Genomic DNA, 22,498 nt, shown 5'->3' on the forward strand with positions numbered 1-22,498 from the left:
CAACACATCCCGGAGACCTGACAAAACCTGAGAAGATAAGGATTATTTCTATGAAAATAATAATAATAATAATAATAATAATAATAATAATAATAAATAAATAAATAAATAAAAACAGCCAAAGCAATGGTCTTCCCAGCAGTAACCTATCGGGAAACCTTGTGGCAAGGCAGAAAGAAGGGGAGGCAGGATAGCTCGCTTTCCGGATCCACAAGGAAAAGGAACCGGAATCCATTTCCGCGCTGGGATCTTTTGGGATCCGCCGCCCCCTTCGCGATCCCAAAATAACAGTACAGTAATGCAGACGACGAGCTCTCGATTCCTTTAGGGATATCTAGGCGGTCACTCAAATGAGGAATTTGACCTGAAAGGACCGTGGACCGCTCGATCCGTCCCGGAACGAGATTAAAAGCCTTGGACGCTCCTTGCAAGGCAACGATCCCCCCTCACAAGCAGAAGCTCCCATACTTTGGCCAGAGAGCGGCATTTGGCGAATGGACGGAAGGGGACCCCGCTCAAAAAAAAACCCCTTCTAGATTGCTGGGAGACTCCATGGATCGAGCGGGCAGAGGGGATCCGCGGGTGGGCGTCCCGGGAAGAGCCTCGGAGGATCCCGAGCGCCCGCAGGAGATGAAGGGAGGGATGGGCACGACCGCCAGGAATCCAGCCGCCTCGACGGCACCTCACTAAATAAGCCCCGCGGGCGGGGCCTTGGAGGCGCGGGCGCGTGAGGGAGAGACGGGAGGTCTGAGGAGAAAGGGAGGGAGGGGCTTGGAGGAGGAGGAGGAGCGAGTTTGGAGAAACGGGGCGCCGGTTGGCCGCCGCTCGGCTTCATGGGCGGGGCGTCGCGTCCTCCTCCACCACCACCGCCACCACTCAGTCACTCAATCACTCACTAACTCCCCCTCCCTCCCTCCCGCTCGCTCGCTCACGCTCCCCGCCTTCGCCCAGGTGCGGGTTGGCGGCCTCTCGCGCGCCCCCGCCGGCGCGCGCGCGCACATCCCCCTCCTCCGCTCTCCTCCCCTCAGCTCGGCTTTGCTCGCCGTGCCCGCGCGCGCCGCTTTTTTTTTCCCCCCTCCGCCCGGGCTGCTGCGCTCGGACATGGCGGCGGAGCTGAGCGCCGAGCGGCTGCGCTCGCTGCCGGCCAGCTGGAGCTTCGGCATCAGCCGCGGCGGCCGCATCTTCTTCATCAAGTAAGTATGCAAGCCGGCGGCGGGGGGGGGGGGGGGTTGCAAGGAGGGGAGGGGGCGGCCGAAGCGTGGGGAGGGGGGTGCTGATTCCTAAGGGAGAAGGGGGGGGGGGGTGCCTGCCTCCCCTCCCTCACCACCTTTTTCCCCCTTCTCTCTCCTCTCTTCCAACCCCCCCACTTTGGCAGCGAGGAAGCGAAGAGCACCACTTGGCTGCACCCGCTGACGGGCGAGGCGGCGATCACCGGGCACCGGCGCAGCTCAGGTAAAAAAAAGGCGGGCGCTTCCCTCTCTGGAGGGCATCGGGCGGGGGAGGTGAGGGGGGCTGGTGGTTGGTTGTGGGGGGGGGAGTTGTTTCCACCCCCCCCCCCCCGTTTCCTTGCTTGACTTTTATACCTGCCCCCCTTCCTCCTCCTCTCCCTGCACCGGTGCCCTTCCTCTCTCCTGCAGCCCCCCGGATTTGCAAACACCCCCCCATCTCTCCTAATGTTAAAAATCCCCCGCCATCAAATCAAATCATTTTAATGCTGCCCCTTTTTAATCTCAACTCCTGCCCTCCAGCTTCCCCCCCCCCATTTTCCTTGCCTAGATCCAACCTCTCCTTAGGTTGGCCTTTACACCACCACCACCCGCCCCATGAACCCCTTTTCTCTAAGGACTTCCCTAAGGTGTGTTACTCTGCATCCCCCCCCCCCCAGCTTTCTTCTTCCCAATCCCCCAGTTCTCGCTTCTGCAATTTCCTCAATTTTCCGGTTGGTTCCCTCCCTTGGCTGCATCCCTGCCCTCTTAATCTTTTTAGCCTATTGTTTCACTGGGATTGAAGGTAGACAGACACTCTCAAAAGTTTTGTCACTTGGCTGGTGGTGGTGGTGGTGGGAGTAATGGATAGGGCAACTCAGTTTGGGAAGAACCATCCTTCTCTTTCCTACTCAAAACTTTCTCTCTAGATAAAACTGTTTCCTTGTTTTTCTTTGACCTTTTGACCCACCTATTTGCTTTTCCTTCTGCCACTTGCTCTTTGGTTGAATGCAAGGTGTGTGTGTATGTATACTGTATATATATGTGTGTGCGTGTATGTGTATTATGTATATGTACATATGTGTATATACAGTGTTATTTCCGCGGGGAATGCTTTCCGAGACTGCCTGCGAAAGTCAAATTTCCGCGAAGTAGAGATGCGGAAGTAAATACACTATTTTTGGCTATGAACAGTATCACAAATCTTTCCTTAACACTTTAAACCCCTAAATTACAATTTCCCATTCCCTTAGCAACCGTTTAGATTATTACTCGCCATGTATATTTATTAAAGTTTATTAAAAAAATATTAAAGGCGGACGAAAGTATGGCGATGACATATGACATCATCGGGCGGGGAAAACTGTGGTATAGGGAAAAAACCCGCAAAGTATTTTTTAATTAATATTTTTGAAAAAACACGGTATAGACTTTTCACGAAGTTTGAACCCGCGAAAATCGAGGGAACACTGTATATTTTGTTGAAGTCTTCCTTCCTTTTCATCATCAGCAAAAATGTTAGTGACATATATATATTATGTATGTATTTGTGTGTGTGTATGTACATATATGAGATTTTTTGTTGAGTTCATTATCAGCAAATATATATATATATATATATATATATATATATATATATATATATATATATTGTTTTCGTAATATATATATATATATATATATATATATAATGTGTGTGTATGCATATAAACACACACACACATATACATACATATACATATATATATCCTATTCAGTTCAAGGCTACTGTACTATCATTTATTTTGTGGCAATACATTTTTCCCTCTGCTCTATGAACATTGTTCCTCTCCTTCATAACTTGAACCAAGGAGATGTATTAATGGTTTCATGCAACCATCTCTGGCATGCCTTCTTTCCATCCCTCCTTCCTTCCCTCTCTTTCTCTAACCTTATCTCTTTGTCATTTTATCTGAAGCTCTTTTTTTCTGGGATCGCAAACCTGCCCACTCCTTTCTCACGCCCCATCTCTTTCACAGCATCCCCTTGTCTTTCTGTTCTCTCTTGTTTATCCTTTAAACCAAGTCATTCCTAAGTTAAGGGTCCTGGACTTGGAGTATTGTTTTGAACTCTGCCTAGGCAAGTCAGGCATCTGATTGGCGCATCCCTGTAAATCCATTGTTATCTCCTAGTGATTGACAGCTTGCGCCTCTATGGCTCTGTATTTATCAAGTTAAAAAAAATCCCTCTGGTTTCTTCTTCATCCTTTAAGCCTGTGTTTAAAATGCCTTTTCTGGCAGTATATTGACTCTGGATGAATATTAGCATCCAGGACCTCTGTTACTAATATACTCATGTGATAGGCATCACTTTTTAGTCATTTATTTTCAAGTTATTGCATCCTTAAACCCAACCAACTTTTAAACTTTCTCATATATGCCCACATATAACGGTTTATTAGCCCACCTCTCTCCATGGTTGCTACTCTTCTTTCCCCAGGTACACATTCAGGGAACTAAGAGATGCCCACATATGTTAATTTGATTGTATTAGCTCAAATGAATATTCTGTATCCTGGATGAATGTATCCACACCTGGCATAATGAATTACTAGAGGCTCAGAGCTTTTGAACTTACTTGTCAAACAATGCTTAATCATTCTAGCTTATCTAACTAACTGATTGTACTTTCACTGGCCTCTAATAGGTGTGATAGCCAAATTCTTCATTTCTGTTTTTCTTGTCTCTGTGTTTCTGGTGTTATAATTTAGTTGACCCTAGATTAATCATAACTAGGTTAAGTGTTTATCCCTTTTGTTCCTAACCTTGGTGCAGATTCCTTTACTATATTTTCTCCATGTACCCTTTGCTGTATTTGCATCCATAATTAGTTATTTCTACAACTGAAGTCTGATACTGATATTTATTCAGATTATGACTTGTTATCTTTTGGTACTTTTCTTCCTATTGTTTAGGAGTTAATCTGCAGATATGTTTATTGGGAAACCTAACTATACTAATCTTTTCCTGATGACTCCCACCTTGCTATCTTGCAACTGCTTTTGTATAAATGGGGGGAGGGCTTAGAAACCCACCTACTACTTGCTTAAGCTGCAGAGTTTTCTGCAGTTCTCTTCAATGATCTGATCTCTACCCATTCAGCATGCTTTCCAAATAGCTCAGGGACCTCCACGTAGCTATTCTGGTTTGAGCAATATGTTGCTTCTTCTGGCTTCCTAAACATATTCTCTTTATGCTGTCCTGCTTCATTGTAAAACTTAAAAGAAACCCATAGCTGAACCTTTATTTTAAAAAAAAGAGAGAGCAGTATGTTTCCAACTGTGGGTGGTGTGTATTTTCAGCAACGGTGATAGAATGAGCTATTCACTTTGTGTCTTAAGAGTTGCCCAGTCCTGTTGCCACTGATGTTGAGGCAAGTCCCTTCTTAATTAAGAAAAACTGAGTGCATATTTTCCTATATTTTTCACGTTCCAATGCTATCAGCTTATTGTTTTATATTGCACTTATTACAGTTCTTATAGTAGATTTGTACGTTTTCCAGAGACATCAAAGGAGGGGCCAGCTTATATTTTCTAAATCAATGCATCACATAACATTGAGGATCAGAAAGGCATTAGGGATATTTACGGAAGGAAAGCTTCGTGTAAATAGCAGCCCCTAATTGCAGGTTGAATACTGGCTGCCTCCTCAACGAAGAAAGATGCTTCCCGGTGTAGATTGTCATTTGCAATTTAAAAAATGAATATGTATCATGTTTTAGTGGTCTTGTGAGCACACCATGACTTTTTTCATCCTTCTCGCCTGCCCTCATATTATAACCAACATACAATTCTGCAAAATTGCCTACAGCCAAAAAGCTTTTTCACTGAGCAGAGCGTGGAATTCACTTGCCTGCATCTTTTCAGTATCACACTTTCTAAAGCCGGTGGATGCTTTTTGAAATTCAGGCATTATCCTTAAGTGTCTTCCCCTTCAAAGATACACCCTCGGTTTAAATAAGGGAGTGGGTGGTTTCTTGAGTGACAGGAAAAGGTGGGATGAATTGGAGAAAGAGGGGCAGGAGCTTAGAGAGACTATGGGGAAAGATGGGTGGGGGGTTAGACTCCATCTCTGCCATTTGTTTCTCTGGAGACGAAAAGAGAAGCTGGAAAAAGAATAACTGCTTGCTAGTGTAGCCCATCAATCAACAATGCCGTGGGGAAATGGGTGTTGCTATTCGGCATTGCAATTGCTTCCTCCTTTTTTCCCTTTCATTTATGCCACTGGATGTATGGAATAGGGAGGGGGAAAACGAAAGTCAATTTTACAGGGACCTTTGGGTTAGGACGACCGGTCTGGCATTTTTTGCATTTTCAAAAAATATTTTTTTTTGCATTTCATTCGTCTTGGCTTTTGATTCCCTGTGAACCGGTGGAGCAGTTTTCAAAGCAGAGTGAAGTTCTTTTGTTTATTTCTCTTCCTAAGTCATAGTTCTTGGAAATGTCATGGGATGGTTTATAGCCAGCTGTGTTTCAGAGTCAGAAACCAGAACTGCTGGTTAATTGAGAAGAGTTCCCTGCTCCTTGTATAATTAGTGTTTGTGTTAATTGAAAAGTCCAGCAGGTATAGGGAAAGGACAGATGTGCTTGAGTGATTTGGCTGTTGAACGCAATTGTTTCCCCCCCCTCCTCCTGTAATTCCACCCTGGTCTTAAATTAATGCTTTTGCTTTTACTGGGGGAAGAGTTTATTTTCTTACTCACATTTCAGATGGATTCTGTTTCATTAAACAATGTCGGCTGGCGGGACCCAGGGGAAGAGCCTTCTCTGTGGCGGCCCCAACCCTTTGGAATCAGCTCCCCCCAGAGATTAGGATTGCCCCCACCCTCCTTGCCTTTCGTAAACTCCTTAAAACCCACCTCTGCCGCCAGGCATGGGGGAACTGAGATATCTCCCCTTGCCTATGTAGTTTTATGTATGGTATGTTGTATGTATGATTTTTAAACAATGGGGGTTTTTAGACTTTTAATGTTGGATTTATTATTATAGACTTTTAATATTAGATTTGTCGTTGTATACTGTTTTTATCACTGTTGTGAGCCGCCCCGAGTCTGCGGAGAGGGGTGGAATACAAATCTAATAAAAAATAATAATAATAACAATAACAATAATAATAATAATAATAATAATAATAATAATAATAATTCCACCATATAAAATAAGTGCTTTTGCTTTGTTTTGCACCCCTGCGAGTGCCAAAATATGTTAATGTCTCTAAGAAGAAGAAGAAAAATCAATTGTGGTTGCTTTTAAAGTATTTTGGATAATGAACGAAGCTTGTTTTTAGACAAGTGGAATTTTTTCTTAAGGCTTGCATGGCAAATTCTGAATGCTCTTGTGATAATATTTGGATAGGAAATTCTACCAACCAGACCTGCTGTTTCAATCTTACATGGAAAGAACATGTGAAAAGCTATTTTACATTGGCTCGTATAACCTTTTCATTGTGGTTGGGGGAAACTTCTTATGTTTATCTTCAGAAAAGCATCTCTGAATTTAATTGCTCCTTGTTTATGGAATGTTTACAATGCAAAAGCGTTCTTCATCAAGCTCCCAAAATAGCTTTAACAATCTCACCAAAATATTCTAACACCCAAAGTATTTCAATTACCTGTGCTCAAACGTATATATGGTACTATTATAAAAAGCCAAGCCAGCTGTATTTATGCACAGTGCAGTAGGTGAAATGATTATTTTAAGCAGTGAGCCTTGTAATTAATTGCAGCTTTAGTGATCCATTTTCTCCACAAGGCTTTTGTTTTGTTTGTTATAAAGATGAGACGAGGTTTGAATTTTGTTTTTTTTAAAAAATCAAAATATTGATGCTTAATTGATGACCGTAGAGCAGTGTTTCCCAACCTTGGCAACTTATTTATTTATTTATTTATTATTTATTACTTGGATTTGTATGCTGCCCCTCTCCGAAGACTCGGGGCGGCTCACAACATGTAAAAAGACAAATCATAAGTAATCAACAATTTAAAATTTTAAAGATTTAAAAACCCCCACAAACTAACAGACTCACACACAAGCATACCATATATAAATTCAACGTGCCCAGGGGGGGGGGATGTTTCAATTCCCCCATGCCTGACGGCAAAGGTGGGTTTTAAGAAGTTTGCGGAAGGCAGGAAGAGTAGGGGCAGTTCTAATCTCCGGGGGGGAGTTGGTTCCAGAGGGCCGGTGCCGCCACAGAGAAGGCTCTTCCCCTGGGGCCCGCCAACCGACATTGCTTAGTTGACGGGACCCGGAGAAGGCCCACTCTGTGGGACCTAATTGGTCGCTGGGATTCGTGCGGCAGGAGGCGGTCTCGGAGATATTCTGGTCCAGTGCCATGAAGGGCTTGAAGATATCTGGACTTCAACTCCCAGAATTCCTCAGCCAGCATTCGCTGGCTGGGGAATTCTGGGAGTTGAAGTCCAAATATCTGCAAGTTGCCAAGGTTGGGAAACACTGCCGTAGAGAAGCACATATCTCTCTTGCATTGTCACTAGATTAATAGTGAAAATTAAATCTCTGTACAACAAGTAGTCCTCAATTTAGAACAGATTATTCAGTGATTACTTCAAAGTTACAACGGCACTGGAAAACATTACCGTTTTTCACAGTTACAATGAAACTTTACAGCTTCCCCGTGATCATGTGATCAAAGTTCAGCTGCTTGGCTATTGGTTGATATTTATGACCATTGCTGTGTCCCAGGGTCATGTGACCACCTTCTGTGACAAATAAAATCAATGGGGAAACCAGATTCACTTAACAGTAGTGTTACTAACTTAACAACTGTGGTGATTCACTCAACAACTGAACCAAGAAAGGGCGTAAAATGGGGCGCAACGCACTTAACAAATGTCTCATTTAACAACGGATATTTGGGCTCAGTTGGGGTCATAAGTTGAGGACTACCTGTATTGGCTTACGTGGATACCTCCAAATACAACTTGAAGATATAGGTAGATGATGATACTTAGACATGAACTGTGTGTAATAATATTTAACTAGATACAATTTTAGATATTTCAGCTCAGGTATTTATGATTGGCACAACAGCCACATGAAATGTCCAGTCAACGAAGCAGTGGAAGTGATGTGCTGGAGGCTGTTGGGGCCTGGATGGGTGTCAACAAACTCAAACTCAACCCAGACAAGACAGAGTGGCTGTGGGTCTTGCCTCCCAAGAAGGACAATTCCATCTGTCCATCCATTACCCTGGGGGGAGAACTATTGACCCCCTCAGAGAGGGTCCGCAACTTGGGCGTCCTCCTCGATCCACAGCTGACACTGGAACATCATCTTTCGGCTGTGGCGAGGAGGGCGTTTGCCCAGGTTCACCTGATGCACCAGTTGCGGCCCTATTTGGACAGGGAGTCATTGCTCACAGTCACTCATGCCCTCATCACCTCGAGGTTCGATTACTGCAACGCTCTCTACATGGGGCTACCTTTGAAAAGTGTTCGGAAACTTCAGATCGTGCAGAATGCGGCCGCGAGAGCCATCGTGGGGCTTCCTAGATTCGCCCACGTTTCTGCAACACTCTGCGGCCTGTACTGGCTGCCGATCGGTTTCCGGTCACAATTCAAAGTGTTGGTAATGACCTTTAAAGCCCTACATGGCATTGGGGCAGAATACATCCGGAACCGCCTTCTACTGCACGAATCCCAGCGGCCTATAAGGTCCCACAGAGTTGGCCTTCTCCGGGTCCCATCGACCAAATAATGCCATTTGGTGGGCCCCAGGGGAAGAGCCTTCTCTGTGGCGGCCCCGACTCTCTGGAATCAACTCCCCCCAGAGATTAGAACGGCCTCCACCCTCCTTGTCTTTCGCAAATTACTCAAGACCCACCTTTGTCGCCAGGCATGGGGGAGTTAGGATATTCCTTCCCCTAGGCCATTACAAGTTATGTACGGTATGTTTGTGTGTATGCTTGGTTTTTTATAATAAGGGTTTTTAGTTGTTTTATGAAATTGGATTGTTACATGTTTTTTTTATCATTGTTGTTAGCCGCCCCGAGTCTGCGGAGAGGGGCGGCATACAAATCCAATAAATAATAATAATAATAATAATAATAATAATAATAATAATAATAAATGAATAAAGCCAGTTAACTTAAAGATGCTGAAAGACTTGTTTTAGTATATAGCATTTACACTTACATACTGCTTCAGTGTTTTACAACCCTCTCTAGGCGGTTTACAGAGGATAAGCATATTGCCACCAATAATCTGGGTCCTCATTTTACCAAGGATGGAAGGCTGAGTCAACCTTGAGCCTACTGAGATTCGATCTGCCAAACTGCGGGCAGCCCGTGATCAGCAGAAGTAGCTTGCAGTACTGCACTCTAACCACTGCACCACCAAGGCTCTATCCAGATATCCATCTGTAGCTGATGAGATGAACTTCAATACTCAGAAATATTTGTGGCAATACTTAAAGTCTTTAAGATTGGAGAAACAGTTATTGTACTGTGTTTTACTTTCATGATTTAAATCCTATTTATAAGCTCTTGAGTCTATAATGAGCAAGAATTTGGGCCATGTCTGAGGTATAAAATTGATAGTAGTATTTTCTTTTCTTTCTTTCTTTCTTTCTTTCTTTCTTTCTTTCTTTCTTTCTTTCTTTCTTTCTTTCTTTCTTTCTTTCTTTCTTTCTTTCTTTCTTTCTTTCCTTCCTTCCTTACTTACTTACTTACTTACTTACTTATTAGATTTGTATGCCGCCCCTCCATAGACTCGGGGCGGCTAACAACAATAATAAAACAGCATATGACAAATCTAATATTTAAAATAATTTTAAAAAACTTATTAAAAACCAAACATACACACAAACATACCGTGCATAAATTGTATAGGCCTAGGGGGAAAGGAATATCTCAATTCCCCCATGCCTGACAACAGAGGTGGGTTTTAAGGAGCTTACGAAAGGCGAGGAGGGTGGGGGTAATTCTGATCTTTGGGGGGAGCTGGTTCCAGAGGGTCGGGGCCACCACAGAGAAGGCTCTTCCCCTGGGTCCCGCCAAATGACATTGTTTAGTCGACGGGACCCGGAGAAGGCCAACTTAAAACGTTTAAAACAATTTAAAACATTGTAGAGTAAAAAGAGCTAAAACAATTGCAAATGCTTAGTGTAATAAAAATATTTCCAAACATGTGATGAGATTATTATTTTTTCTATCCTAGATCTACCCACGGGTTGGGAAGAAGCATACACTTTTGAAGGTGCAAGATACTACATAAAGTAAGTGAAATGCAATGTTTTGCTGAGCCTGCTTGTTACTCTATACTTTGTCCCAAGGAGCCCTATATTCTCTCCAGAGTGCGGTTTAATGGCAAGATGGATGTGTGAGATAATCTGTAGAATGGGATTTCGCTATGTAACAACAATGCCTTATAGCAGTAGCTTAAAAGAAGAAAGAATGGCATATGTTTCTGATTCTTGCAGTGATCCTTTGAGATAGGCGAAATAAGCAATAGCAACTTGATCAAGACAGCTAAGGACTACAATATTTGTAAAGCTTTGTATCTAATGGGAAGTCCAGATTTCCACATAAAAATCCAACTTCTGCACTTATTCTATATTTGGGCCACTCTAGGATGTTTAAATTGACAGTTATGCCTTGGTGATCTTATTTTTGATGGAAGATGTATTGGAGTTTGGACTAACGAAAACATAAAACTCCACATCCATAGGTGTATTGTATATGTTTGCCATCTTGAAATATTTATTGAAATAAATAATAAAGGTGGGTAAAACATCTAATAAATAAAATACACTTGCATTTAAAGAATAAAAATAAAGAGTTACTGCTTGTGGGTTCTTAGATGGCTGGATTTATCTGTTTATATCTGTGGCCCTGAAAATATGGGTTAATAATAATAATTGGAGGAGATTGCAGTGTGAGAATTTATTACATGATAAAAAGCTTCAGTCCATATGTATTTCTATTTAATTTATGGCTACTTGGGAAAAAAAAGATTGGTTTCAATTCTCAATGCCTTGGGAAGTATTCTTCATGGAATCTAAGGGAGCCATTGCAGCCGTTGTTTGGTCTGGGTTTGGCCCAGTTCTAAGAACTGCTGGTGCCGGTGGCGGGAGGCTCCGCCCACCAGCTCAGAACTTCTGTACATGTGCATTAGCAGCGCGCACCTATGAACTGGTAGTAAAGGGTTTTAGAACCCACTACTGAGCCATTGGTACTTACCATGAATAGCATCATGGAGGTTCAGACTATGTACTTCTTTATTCCATAAAAGTTTGAGGTGATCTCTGTTGTTCTACCTAAAGCAGTGATTTTCAACCTTTTTTGAGCCGCGGCACATTTTTTACATTTACGAAACCCTGGGGCACATTGAGCGGGAGGGGGGGAGGGCTAAAAAAAGTTTGGACAAAAAAATTCTCTCCCTCTCTCTTCCTCCCCTTCCGCTCTATTTCTTTCTCCCTCTTTCTCTCCCTTCCTTCGTCTTTCTTTCTCTCTCTTTCTCCATCCCTCTTTCTTTCTCTTCCTTCCTTCCTCTCTTTTTTGCTCTCTTTCTCTCTCCCTCCCTACCTCCCTCTATGTCTTTCTCTCTCTCTCCTTCCCTCCCTCCCTTTCTCTCTCTCTCTTGCTTTCTCTCTCTCCTGCTTTCTTTCTCTCTGAGCTTCGTGGCACACCTGACCATGTCTCGCGGCACACTGGTTGAAAAACACTGACCTACTACTTAGTGAGAAACCTGGTGTTCCAGTTTTGATATTCTTAGGAAATGTACATACTGTATTTGTGTATTAAATGTGATCGCTGTTTTGTATCGCACGCAAAAAAATATAACTTATTCCATTAAATTTCCTAATAGACCATTGGAATAAAATACTGCAGAATAATGTAGAGGAAGCGTTGAAAATGCTGAAGTCAGTAACATATTGGTTATCATGCTGTTTTTGTACAAAATAACCATTTTTGATTTTTTTTAATGTTTCTATGACTTTTGTGGTATGTTTAAGTACAGGATGTTATCAGAACTGTTAAATGGTGGGCATGTGGCTGATAGTGCTTCATCATCAAGTTACTCTGTTGTCATTGAAATAATTATCTAAATATTATGCCAAAGCTCAGAAAAGCATATGCTCCTTTTTCTCTAAAGCATTCTTGATATAATTTGATCATGAAATGTTGTGTGGTTCTCTGGTGTAAATATGCATATCTTGCAGAATGCATGGAGTTTATGTGGTCCACATAAATCCGAGACCCAAGAGGGAGGGGCAATTAATCAGGGAGCAAAGGGACAACATAGCTTGCAATCTTTGATATGCAGGAAAAGGGTGAAGATGAACCGACTCCCTAGAAGTTTACGGAGTATATCTAATAGTGATGCAAATCGTTGCTTTAGTCTGGCAAGATTCTTGTCTATAGGTGAGCAACTATTCTGAAGCAGCTCCTCATGTCATTCTTGGGGCTGAATGTTCATGTCATAGAGCAGTGATGGCAAACCTTTTTTTTCCTTTGGTGCCGAAAGAGCGTGCGTGCATGCATGCTATCGCGCATGCAGGAGTGCCCACACCTATAATTTAGTGTCTGGAGAGGGTGAAAAAAGCTTTCCCCCACTCCCCGGAGGCCCTCTGGAGGCCAGAAGCAGCCTGTTTGCCAACTTCTGGTGGACCCAGTAGGCTTGTTTTTTGCCCTTCTCAGGCTCCAAAGGCTTCCTGTGAGCCAGGGCAGGGTAAAAACGCCCCCCCCTGCCCCCCCGGAGGCTCTCTGGAAGCCAAAAATGCCCTCCCAAAGCCTCTGCGTGAGCCAAAAATCAGCTGACCGGCACACACATGCACATTGCAGCTGAGCTAGGGCAACAGCTCGTGTGCCAGCAGATATGGCTCCGCGTGCCACCTGTGGCACCCGTGCCATACATTCGCCATCACTGTCATAGAGAATAGCTCTGTGAGTGAGATGATCAGTTTCTAAATTCAATAAATACAGGTCCTCCGAGTCTTCGGAGGGGGCGGCATACAAATCTAATAAATTATTATTAATAATTATTATTATTATAACCGTAATTGAGCCTGGAAATACAGTTGTAGGTTGTGCGTTAAGTGGGTCATCATGTGACCGGCTTGATTTTCTGATATTTTTGTGTGAACTCTATGGTCCATGATTGCTAAGAGAACACTACGGTTGTCAAGTGAACTCAGCGGCTGCAATGATGGTATTTCCCAGAATACCATCAGTTTCTGGCCAAAATTTTTTTTAAAAAAAAATATGTTGCAGTCATGTGACTGCGAGGCACTATAAATTGCTGTAAATGTGGGCCAGTTGCCAAATGCTTAAAATGTGATCACATGACTCAGTGGACATCAGAACTTCAAATCTGGGTCAAAAATACCATTTTTGGCTTTGTCGTGATTTCAAACTGAACGACTTGTCGTATGTCAAGGACTACTTGTAAATAAATACTTTGGTCACATAAATAATAAAAGTGGCAGCTTTTCTACATTAGGCAGATAATACATTTATTCCGGCAGTGAAATATTCTTCAGAGATTGATTCACAAGTTTTCTTACACTTGAATATGCGATTCTTTTCTTGACAAGAGCTCCCATTCATCTTTTTTATTTATTAAGTTTCTGCTCCTTAAGGTAGATCAAATCGGGTAAAGCACATAAAATTCAAAAATGTAACCATAAAATAAAATCATTGATTGCCAATTAAAAGCTGTTCTATGGAACAAAACAGCCTGAATAAAATATGGGGTTTTTGCCAGCTAGCATTTTTCCTTCTACTGAAAAGTAGCTACCAGAAAGCATTTTTCTCCTTTCTTTTCATAATTATAGCTCCAGTACTGGCAAAGCTAAGAGAAATCTCTCCCTTGAAGATCTTAAACTTTGAGTAGGTTTGTAGGGAATGTGTACTATAATAAAAGTATGTGTTTCCAAATTTAAATATCATTGCCTGCTCTTTGAAACAAGGATTAGTTATAAATTAGTTGTAAAACTGTTGAAATGTCAGGGTAGTCACAAAGAGATATAAATAAATTTTCACAATAACAATCTGACACCTCTAAGGGTCTAATAGTTTGATCTAGTAGTTTTAGCTGGGTAAATTTGCTATGTCTTATTTCCTTTCATGATTAGAAATGCACTCAAATTTTGAACCCAAGTCTTTAGGATCATTATAATTTTCTCAGTACAGGTTGCATTTCAGAAGGCAAATGTCAGTTGGTTAGGTATAAAATTCATGGATGAAAATTGTATCACAAAACTACTACAGATATTCTAGCATTAGAAAAAAATATTTACATATGAAGCTTCTAATCTCACCTGGTTGCTGATTTGCCTGAACCATGAAGAGTTATTGTATTTGGGAAGAGCTACTGATCCCCAAGTAAAATATTGATTCCACAGCCCCTAATTTGAAATATGCTGCTCCATGGTTTGATGCTTACAATTTTCATCCCTGTGTCATCTCTGTTGCCCTTTTGGCTTTCCTGGTATGTAATTTCATCTAGGATTTAATCCAGAACAATATTACACAAGGGTGAAAATAATTTCTGTGCTTGCACCTGAGATTCATTTGAGAGGTTAATGACAGGAGTTCTATGTTGATTTGTCATAAATGAAAGATTCTTTTGAGAAATACTTCTATCTTGCAGTTTTATAGGTAATATCACAAACATTTTTGTAGTGATTTCTGCAAATAGGTCTGTAACATTAAGATCAGAACCTGGTGGCCAGAACAGATATATTTTCCCACAGATAACTCAGAAATTATATTTAAATTGTAAGTTTTAGTATGACCAAAGCCAAAATCGTTAAATACCTGTGTGGGGAACAATCAGACAGGTACAACCATTTGCACTACTGTTGCAGAATGTTGAATTTTAACAGTACAGTGATACCTTGTCTTACGAACTGAATTGGTTCCGGGACGAGGTTTGTAAGGTGAAAATTTTTAAAGACGAAACAATGTTTCCCATAGGAATCAATGGAAAAGCAATTAATGCGTGCAAGTCCAAAACTCACCCCTTTTGCCAGCCAAAGCACTCGTTTTTGCGCTGCTGGAATTCCCCTGAGGCTCCCCTCCATGGGAAACCCCACCTCTGGACTTCTGTGTTTTTGCGATGCTGCAGGGGAATCCCAGCAGTACAAAAACGGATGCTTCGCTGGCAGCGGAAATCCGGAGGTGGGGTTTCCCAGCAAGGGGAGCCTCAGCGAAATTGCAGCATCGCAAAAACACGGAAGTCCTCGAAACCCCACCTCCAGACTTCCGTGTTTTTGTGATGCTGCGATTTCGCTGAGGCTCCCCTCGCTGGGAAACCCCACCTCCGGACTTCCGTTGCCAGCGAAGCGCCTGTTTTTGCGCTGCTGGTATTCCCTTGCAGCATCGCAAAACCATGGAAGTCCAGAGGTGGTGTTTCCCATGGAGGGGAGCCTCAGGGGAATCCCAGCAGTGCAAAAATGGGCGCTTCGCTGGCAACAGAAGTCCTGAGGCAGGGCATCCCAGTGGCGGCGGCTTGGGTTTGTAAGGTGAAAATAGTTTGTAAGAAGAGGCAAAAAAATCTTAAACCCCGGGTTTGTATCTCGAAAAGTTTGTATGACGAGGGGTTTGTAAGACGAGGTATCAGTGTATATTTTTGGTTTAAAATGTGTGTGAGGGGCCAGCCATATGCTGTTGTGGTCCTTCCATCTGCAAAATAATAGAACTCATGTCTTCCATTTGATCCCTAATTATTTAGTCAATTTATGAAACGTTCTGCAAATTTTCCAGAAGCTTCAGAACGAAAACTTGTAAACTGAAAATGAGGAACCGAAAACCTATATGCAATAGTAAGATACAGGTAGTCTTTGGCTTTTGACCATAATTGAGCCTGTAATTATGGTTGGTATTCCTTGCAGTTGGGAATCAAGGCATCCCATGACTGAAACTTATTTTTCAACATTTTTTGTTTCGTTTCTTTAATGAAATCCACTATACCCAATAGGCATTTTTTCGTGGAAACCAAAAGTAGATGCCAAACAAGGCCAAGATTTGTGGTATTGTGACTATGGAATGTTGCAAATTGTTATATATATGATCCAGTTGCCAAGCACCCAAAATGTGATCACATGTACAGGGTGCAGATGTTGTAACTTCAAAATAAGTACCTTTTGGGAGAATTGGTCGTAACTTGGAAGGGTGATAAGTTGAGGACTATCTGTACATATTTGTACAGACTTATTTGAGTCACCAGAAAACAATGACAGATTTGAAAGGCTTAACCTCAACCATAGATAAAATAACAATATGATTACCTAATGAAAGCAATGACAGGAAATACTCTTTTAGCTTGTTGTAATTGCAAGTAGGATTGCAATGAAGTTTCCTAACTATACAATTTCATCAAGTCCTTTAATGTCCTGTGATTACAAACAGAGGAAGAGAATGGTGAAATGACAGAGAGAAACACCAGTAACTCCTATTAACAACCAACAAACCTTTTTTAAAAAAATGATCACAGTAAAACAAGGAATACGTTCTCCTTCCTCAGTAAAATTCTTTATGACAAGCTAAGCTATTTATATGTATAATAGCAATTGTTCATCATTTCATTTTTTCACTTGTATCTTCCATCAGGCGTTTCCATGCGATATTTGATGCTTTTCCCATCTACATGGTATATACTGTGATACCTCGTCTTACAAACGCCTCGTCATACAAACTTTTCAAGATACAAACCCGAGGTTTAAGATTTTTTTGCCTCTTCTTACAAACTATTTTCACCTTACAAACCCAACGCCGCCGTTGGGATGCCCCGCCTCCGGACTTCCGTTGCCAGAGAAGCACCCATTTTTGTGCTGCTGGGATTCCCCTGAGGCTCCCCTCCATGGGAAACCCCACCTCCGGACTTCCGTGTTTTTGTGATGCTGCAGAGGAATCCCAGCAGGGGAATCAAGCATCGCAAAAACGGGTGCTTCACTGGCAATGGAAGTCCGGAGGTGGGGTATCCCAGCGAGGGGAGCCTCAGTGAAATCGCAGCATCGCAAAAACACAGAGGTCCGGAGGTGGGGTTTCGAGGACTTTGGTGTTTTTGCGATGCTGCGATTTCACTGATGCTCCCTTCGCTGGGAAACCCCACTCCAGACTTCCATTGCTAGCGAAGCGCTTGTTTTTGCGATGCTGGAATTCCCCTGCTGGGATTCCCCTGCAGCATCACAAAAATACAGAAGTCCGGAGGTGGGGTTTCCCATGGAGGGGAGCCTCAGGGGAATCCCAGCAGCACAAAAACGGGCGCTTCGGCTGGCAAAAGGGGTGAATTTTGGCCTTGCACGCATTAATCGCTTTTCCATTGATTCCTATGGGAAACATTGTTTCGTCTTACAAACTTTTCACCTTAAGAACCTCGTCCCAGAACCAAATAAGTAACCAAGTAAGACAAGGTATCACTGTATACTTTTTCCAAATTTAATTTCTGGTCTGGAGACTTTCTGTATTATGGCTGTTGTACCAATAAAACCAGATAGATAGCTTTTTGCAAACGGGTATCATCATAGCTTGAACATTTATTGCAATAAGTATTCCAAATCATATGGGGAAACTTATATTTATTTTTTTTAAAAAGAGTATATTATATTCATAACATGAAATTATTGTTATCTATATTGTTACCTGTTTTTCCTTCTTGATGTTGTTTCTGTGCTAATTACATACTGGAAATGTTCTCCAGAACCAAGACTGGTAAATGAAGTCTATTTGTTTTGGGTAATAAGGTTTTGTCTGAAGTTGTGATAGCACTTTACTTTTAGTGGAGGATTTCAGGTTTTATTGTAATTCAATTTAGTAGAATAGAATTGAAGAATATAATAGAATAGAATTTTATTGGCCAAATGTGATTGGACACACAAGGAATTTGTCTTGGTGCATATGCTCTCAACGTACATAAAAGAAAAAGATACATTTGTCAAGAATCATGTCGTACAACACTTAATGATTGTCATAGGGGTCAAAAAAGCAATGAAGAAACAATCAATATTAATAAAAATCTTAGGATACAAGCAACAAGTTACAGTCATTTAGTCCTAAGAGGGAGGAAAAGGATGATAGGAATGATGAGAAAAACTAGTAGAATAGAAGTGCAGATTTAGTAAAAAGTCTGACAGTGTTGAGGGAATTATTTGTTTAGTAGAGTGATGGTGTTCGGGGAAAAACAATACAGATACAGCAGTTTGACAGTACAGGTTAAAAAATAGTTGAGTTCTATCTGAAAAAGTAGATATTTCTAGCATTGGAAAAACAACTATTTTATTTACTAAGTATTTAAAGTGGACAAGCCTACTGAAATTCCTCATAAACATATTGTTCTTTGGATAAACAGAATTTTGATGCTGAACCCTAAACAATGATGTTTAGTTCATAGTAGTTTTCCATTCATGGGGGAAATGTGTGGACAGTAGGAGTCAAAAAGGAATTGATGGCTCATAATTAATCACCAATGTTTTCAATAGAGAAAGGTAATTGAAAATAGCTTCACGAGTTTCCCTTTTACTAGAAGTTGCTATACTGTATTACAAAATTTAATTGAAGCCGTGGCGCTAGCTCTTACAATGACTTGAAGCACCAGTTAAAATACTCCAGGAAGAAAAAGAAAGAAAAATGAGCTAAGTGAAGCTTTTTCTCCCTCAATTTTTTCATGCCTCTCCATTTCATGTCCTTGTTCAAGAAAAGCGAATTACTATCTGTATTGCCTTTTGCATGCACGAAGCCTCCTAGAAATCAGAAACGTGTAATTAACTTCTAATCCCTGGTGCTTTCTTTGCACTATATGAGAAAGCAGGTGGCCCTAGAACCAAACTAGTATCATATTGATCTTTTATTCAAAATAGGATGGCGTTTGGGGTGTTGTCTTGTTGTCTTTTAAATATTTTTAAACAGTAATTTAGATTTGTTGTAAATTGTTTTCACTTTGTTGTAAGCCGCCCTGAGCCTGCGGAGAGGGGCGGCATACAAATCTGAATAATAAATAAATAAATAAATAAATAAATAAATAAATAAATAAATAAATAAATAAATAAATAAATAAATACCTGTGAATGTCCTAAACAAGCACAAAAATCAGTGTTGTTCCACTTGCTTCTGATATACATATTTTGCAAGGTGGGAATAGGTCAGACGTATAGATAATTCCAGGGGTATTTGTCACTGCTAAAGAGATGTTGATATAAATATGAGAGGTTGACAAGGAAGACTTGTCCCAGTGCTTGATATTGTGACCTTCGTATTCTTCAGTTCTATAACGACAAGGCATAGTGTTTTTCCTAGAAAGAAATATTTCCAGATTAGGCATTGATAAAATGTTATCAGATAAGAATTTTAGAAACATAGAAACATAGAAGACTGACGGCAGAAAAAGACCTCATGGTCCATCTAGTCTGCCCTTATACTATTTCCTGTATTTTATCCTACAATGGATCTATGTTTATCCCAGGCATGTTTAAATTCAGTTACTGTGGATTTACCAACCACGTCTGCTGGAAGTTTGTTCCAAGGATCTACTACTCTTTCAGTGAAATAATATTTTCTCATGTTGCTTTTGATCTTTCCCCCAACTAACTTCAGATTGTGTCCCCTTGTTCTTGTGTTCACTTTCCTATTAAAAACACTTCCCTCCTGAACCTTATTTAACCCTTTAACATATTTAAATGTTTCGATCATGTCCCCCCTTTTTCTTCTGTCCTCCAGACTATACTGATTGAGTTCATTAAGTCTTTCCTGATACGTTTTATGCTTAAGACCTTCCACCATTCTTGTAGCCCGTCTTTGGACCCGTTCAATTTTGTCAATATCTTTTTGTAGGTGAGGTCTCCAGAACTGAACACAGTATTCCAAATGTGGTCTCACCAGCGCTCTATATAAGGGGATCACAATCTCCCTCTTCCTGCTTGTTATACCTCTAGCTATGCAGCCAAGCATCCTACTTGCTTTTCCTACTGCCCGACCACACTGCTCACCCATTTTGAGACTGTCAGAAATCACTACCCCTAAATCCTTTTCTTCTGAAGTTTTTGCTAACACAGAACTGCCAATGCAATACTCAGATTGAGGGTTAGGGATCTGAATTTGGAGGATGCATTAATGTTTTTATATAAACTGTATTGTGTACTGTACACTAAAACAGAAATACAGATGTATACGATAAAGGAGAAAACATAAATATGCAGTTTGAAAATCTGTAATACCTTACAAGACATTTCTACCAGTGGTTAACATAGTAAGAGATAAGATTTTAAGGGTTTGTAGTGATATTGTTCGTATAAAAATAAAATGAATGAATATCAGAGCTGAAATGCACCCGGTTCATTTGTGCCTGTCCGTCATTGGAGAGCCGGTCACAAAGGCAGCACAAGGCTACACCTACCCACCTGGATGCTGCCACTGGGGTTCTTTTACCCTCTGCGCATGCACAGAACACTTTGCGCATGTGGAGAGAGTAAAAGAACCCAAATGGTGGCATCGGGACAGATAGGCTTTGTGGATTGAGGGTGATATCCTGAGTAGTTGGAGCTTACAGGCTACTTAGTTGTTTTGCAATGTGTGTTCTGAGTCTGGTTTCGGTTTGTATGGCTGGGATACATTTGTTAATGAGGGCCGGTTTCCAGATGTCTGGTAGGTGGGAGGTATCATCACGCTTGTTGATATTTTGGGGATGTATTTCTGGCTGGGGAATTCGGGGAGTTGAAGTACAGATATCTTTAAGTTGCCAAGGTTGGGAAACATTGATCTAATGTATAGTGTATAGAGGGAAGTGTTTTTAATAGGAAAGTGAACACAAGAACACGGGGACACAATCTGAAGTTAGTTGGGGGAAAGATCAAAGGCAACATGAGAAAATATTATTTTACTGAAAGAGTAGTAGATCCTTGGAACAAACTTCCAGCAGACGTGGTTGGTAAATCCACAGTAACTGAATTTAAACATGCCTGGGATAAACATATATCCATTGTAAGATAAAATACAGGAAATAGTATAAGGGCAGACTAGATGGACCATGAGGTCTTTTTCTGCCGTCAGTCTTCTATGTTTCTAGTTAAGGTAAGAAGTCACTATTCCAAGTGACATGTTTACTTAAAATATATTAAAACCTAAGACCACTTTCTGTTGTACAGAATGGCTTTTCTCTACAGGGAAATAAAGTATTGTTTGCCAAACCAATTAGAAAGGGACCGTTAAAAAAAAAGTGTTTCAACTTGTGTTGCATTTAGTTAAAGAGGTGATTACCTGGGAAGGTACAAGGGATTAGTCTTGATTTCCCCGTTTCTTCCTTTGTTTCTTCGATTCACTGCCAGTTTTCTGCACTTGTGAAATGTTCTTAATTAAAACGTACTGCTAACTCTCTTTATTTTCCCCTGGTAGACACATCCTTGGGAGGTTTTCAATTATGAACTCTTCCTGACAAAATTCTTTTGCCTTCCTGAGTGCTGAACCTGAGGCAATAACACTGCTAATCAGATTGGGGTCTGCAGCCACTACAGTAATATAAATGTTAATTTAGTTCTGCATTCCGACTCCACATTAGGTCAAAATGCCTCTTCCAAGAATCGAAAGACTGTAGCTAAACATGTAGCGCATCATTTTCAAACACTAAACTAAGTTAGAGGACTTCATATCGCAATCTCATCTTTTGATCTGGGATTACTCAAACCCCCTTGTGATAAAATAAAATAAAAGCCGTAAACATTGGATTTACCCTCTATTTAGGATGTCCATGCAAGCAGCAGTGCTGCCCTTAACTTTTAATATCTGGAATCAATTTATTCTCGATTATCAGATTTTTTTTTTTTAAACCTTACCATCAACTTACAAGCAACTCCTCAGTTGACAAGATAACCGGGACTGGGGTAATTATAATAATGCACGAATCCCAGCGACCAGTTAGGTCCCACAGAGTGCGCCTTCTCCGGGTCCCGTCAACTAAACAATGTCGTTTGGCGGGACCCAGAGGAAGAGCCTTCTCTGTGGCGGCCCCGGCCTTCTGGAACCAACTCCCCCCCAGAGATTAGAATTGCCCCCACCCTCCTCGCCTTTCGTAAGCTCCTTAAAACCTACCTCTGCCACCAGGCATGGGGGAACTGAGATACTCTTTCCTCCTAGGCATTTACAATTTATGCATGGTATGTTTGTATGTAGGTTTGGTTTTATAATAAGGTTTTCTTTCAGTTGTTTTAATATTTGATTGTTACATGCTGTTTTTTATCACTGTTGTTAGCCGTCCCGAGTCTACGGAGAGGGTGGCATACAAATCCAATAAATAAGTAAGTAAGT

General features: G+C 41.3%; 1 protein-coding gene across 8 annotated transcripts in view; it reads left to right on the forward strand.

Moving 5' to 3' along the window:
- The first annotated feature begins 1,042 nt into the window (after positions 1-1,042).
- Positions 1,043-22,498, forward strand: part of PLEKHA5 (pleckstrin homology domain containing A5) — a 278,548-nt gene continuing 257,092 nt past the window's right edge. For 6 of the 8 annotated variants that reach the window (XM_070754313.1, XM_070754314.1, XM_070754316.1 and 3 more), the window contains exons 1-3: positions 1,057-1,193; positions 1,376-1,452; positions 10,419-10,476. In XM_070754313.1, the coding sequence (XP_070610414.1) occupies positions 1,102-1,193; positions 1,376-1,452; positions 10,419-10,476 (227 nt within the window). In that variant the 5' untranslated portion in view covers positions 1,057-1,101. Of the gene's footprint in view, positions 1,194-1,375; positions 1,453-10,418; positions 10,477-22,498 lie in introns of all 8 variants that reach the window. The other 2 variants (XM_070754322.1, XM_070754324.1) reach the window with 2 other exon arrangements.

Source organism: Erythrolamprus reginae, chromosome 6 (assembly GCF_031021105.1).
Source record: "Erythrolamprus reginae isolate rEryReg1 chromosome 6, rEryReg1.hap1, whole genome shotgun sequence".
Taxonomy (NCBI): Eukaryota; Metazoa; Chordata; class Lepidosauria; order Squamata; family Dipsadidae; genus Erythrolamprus; species Erythrolamprus reginae.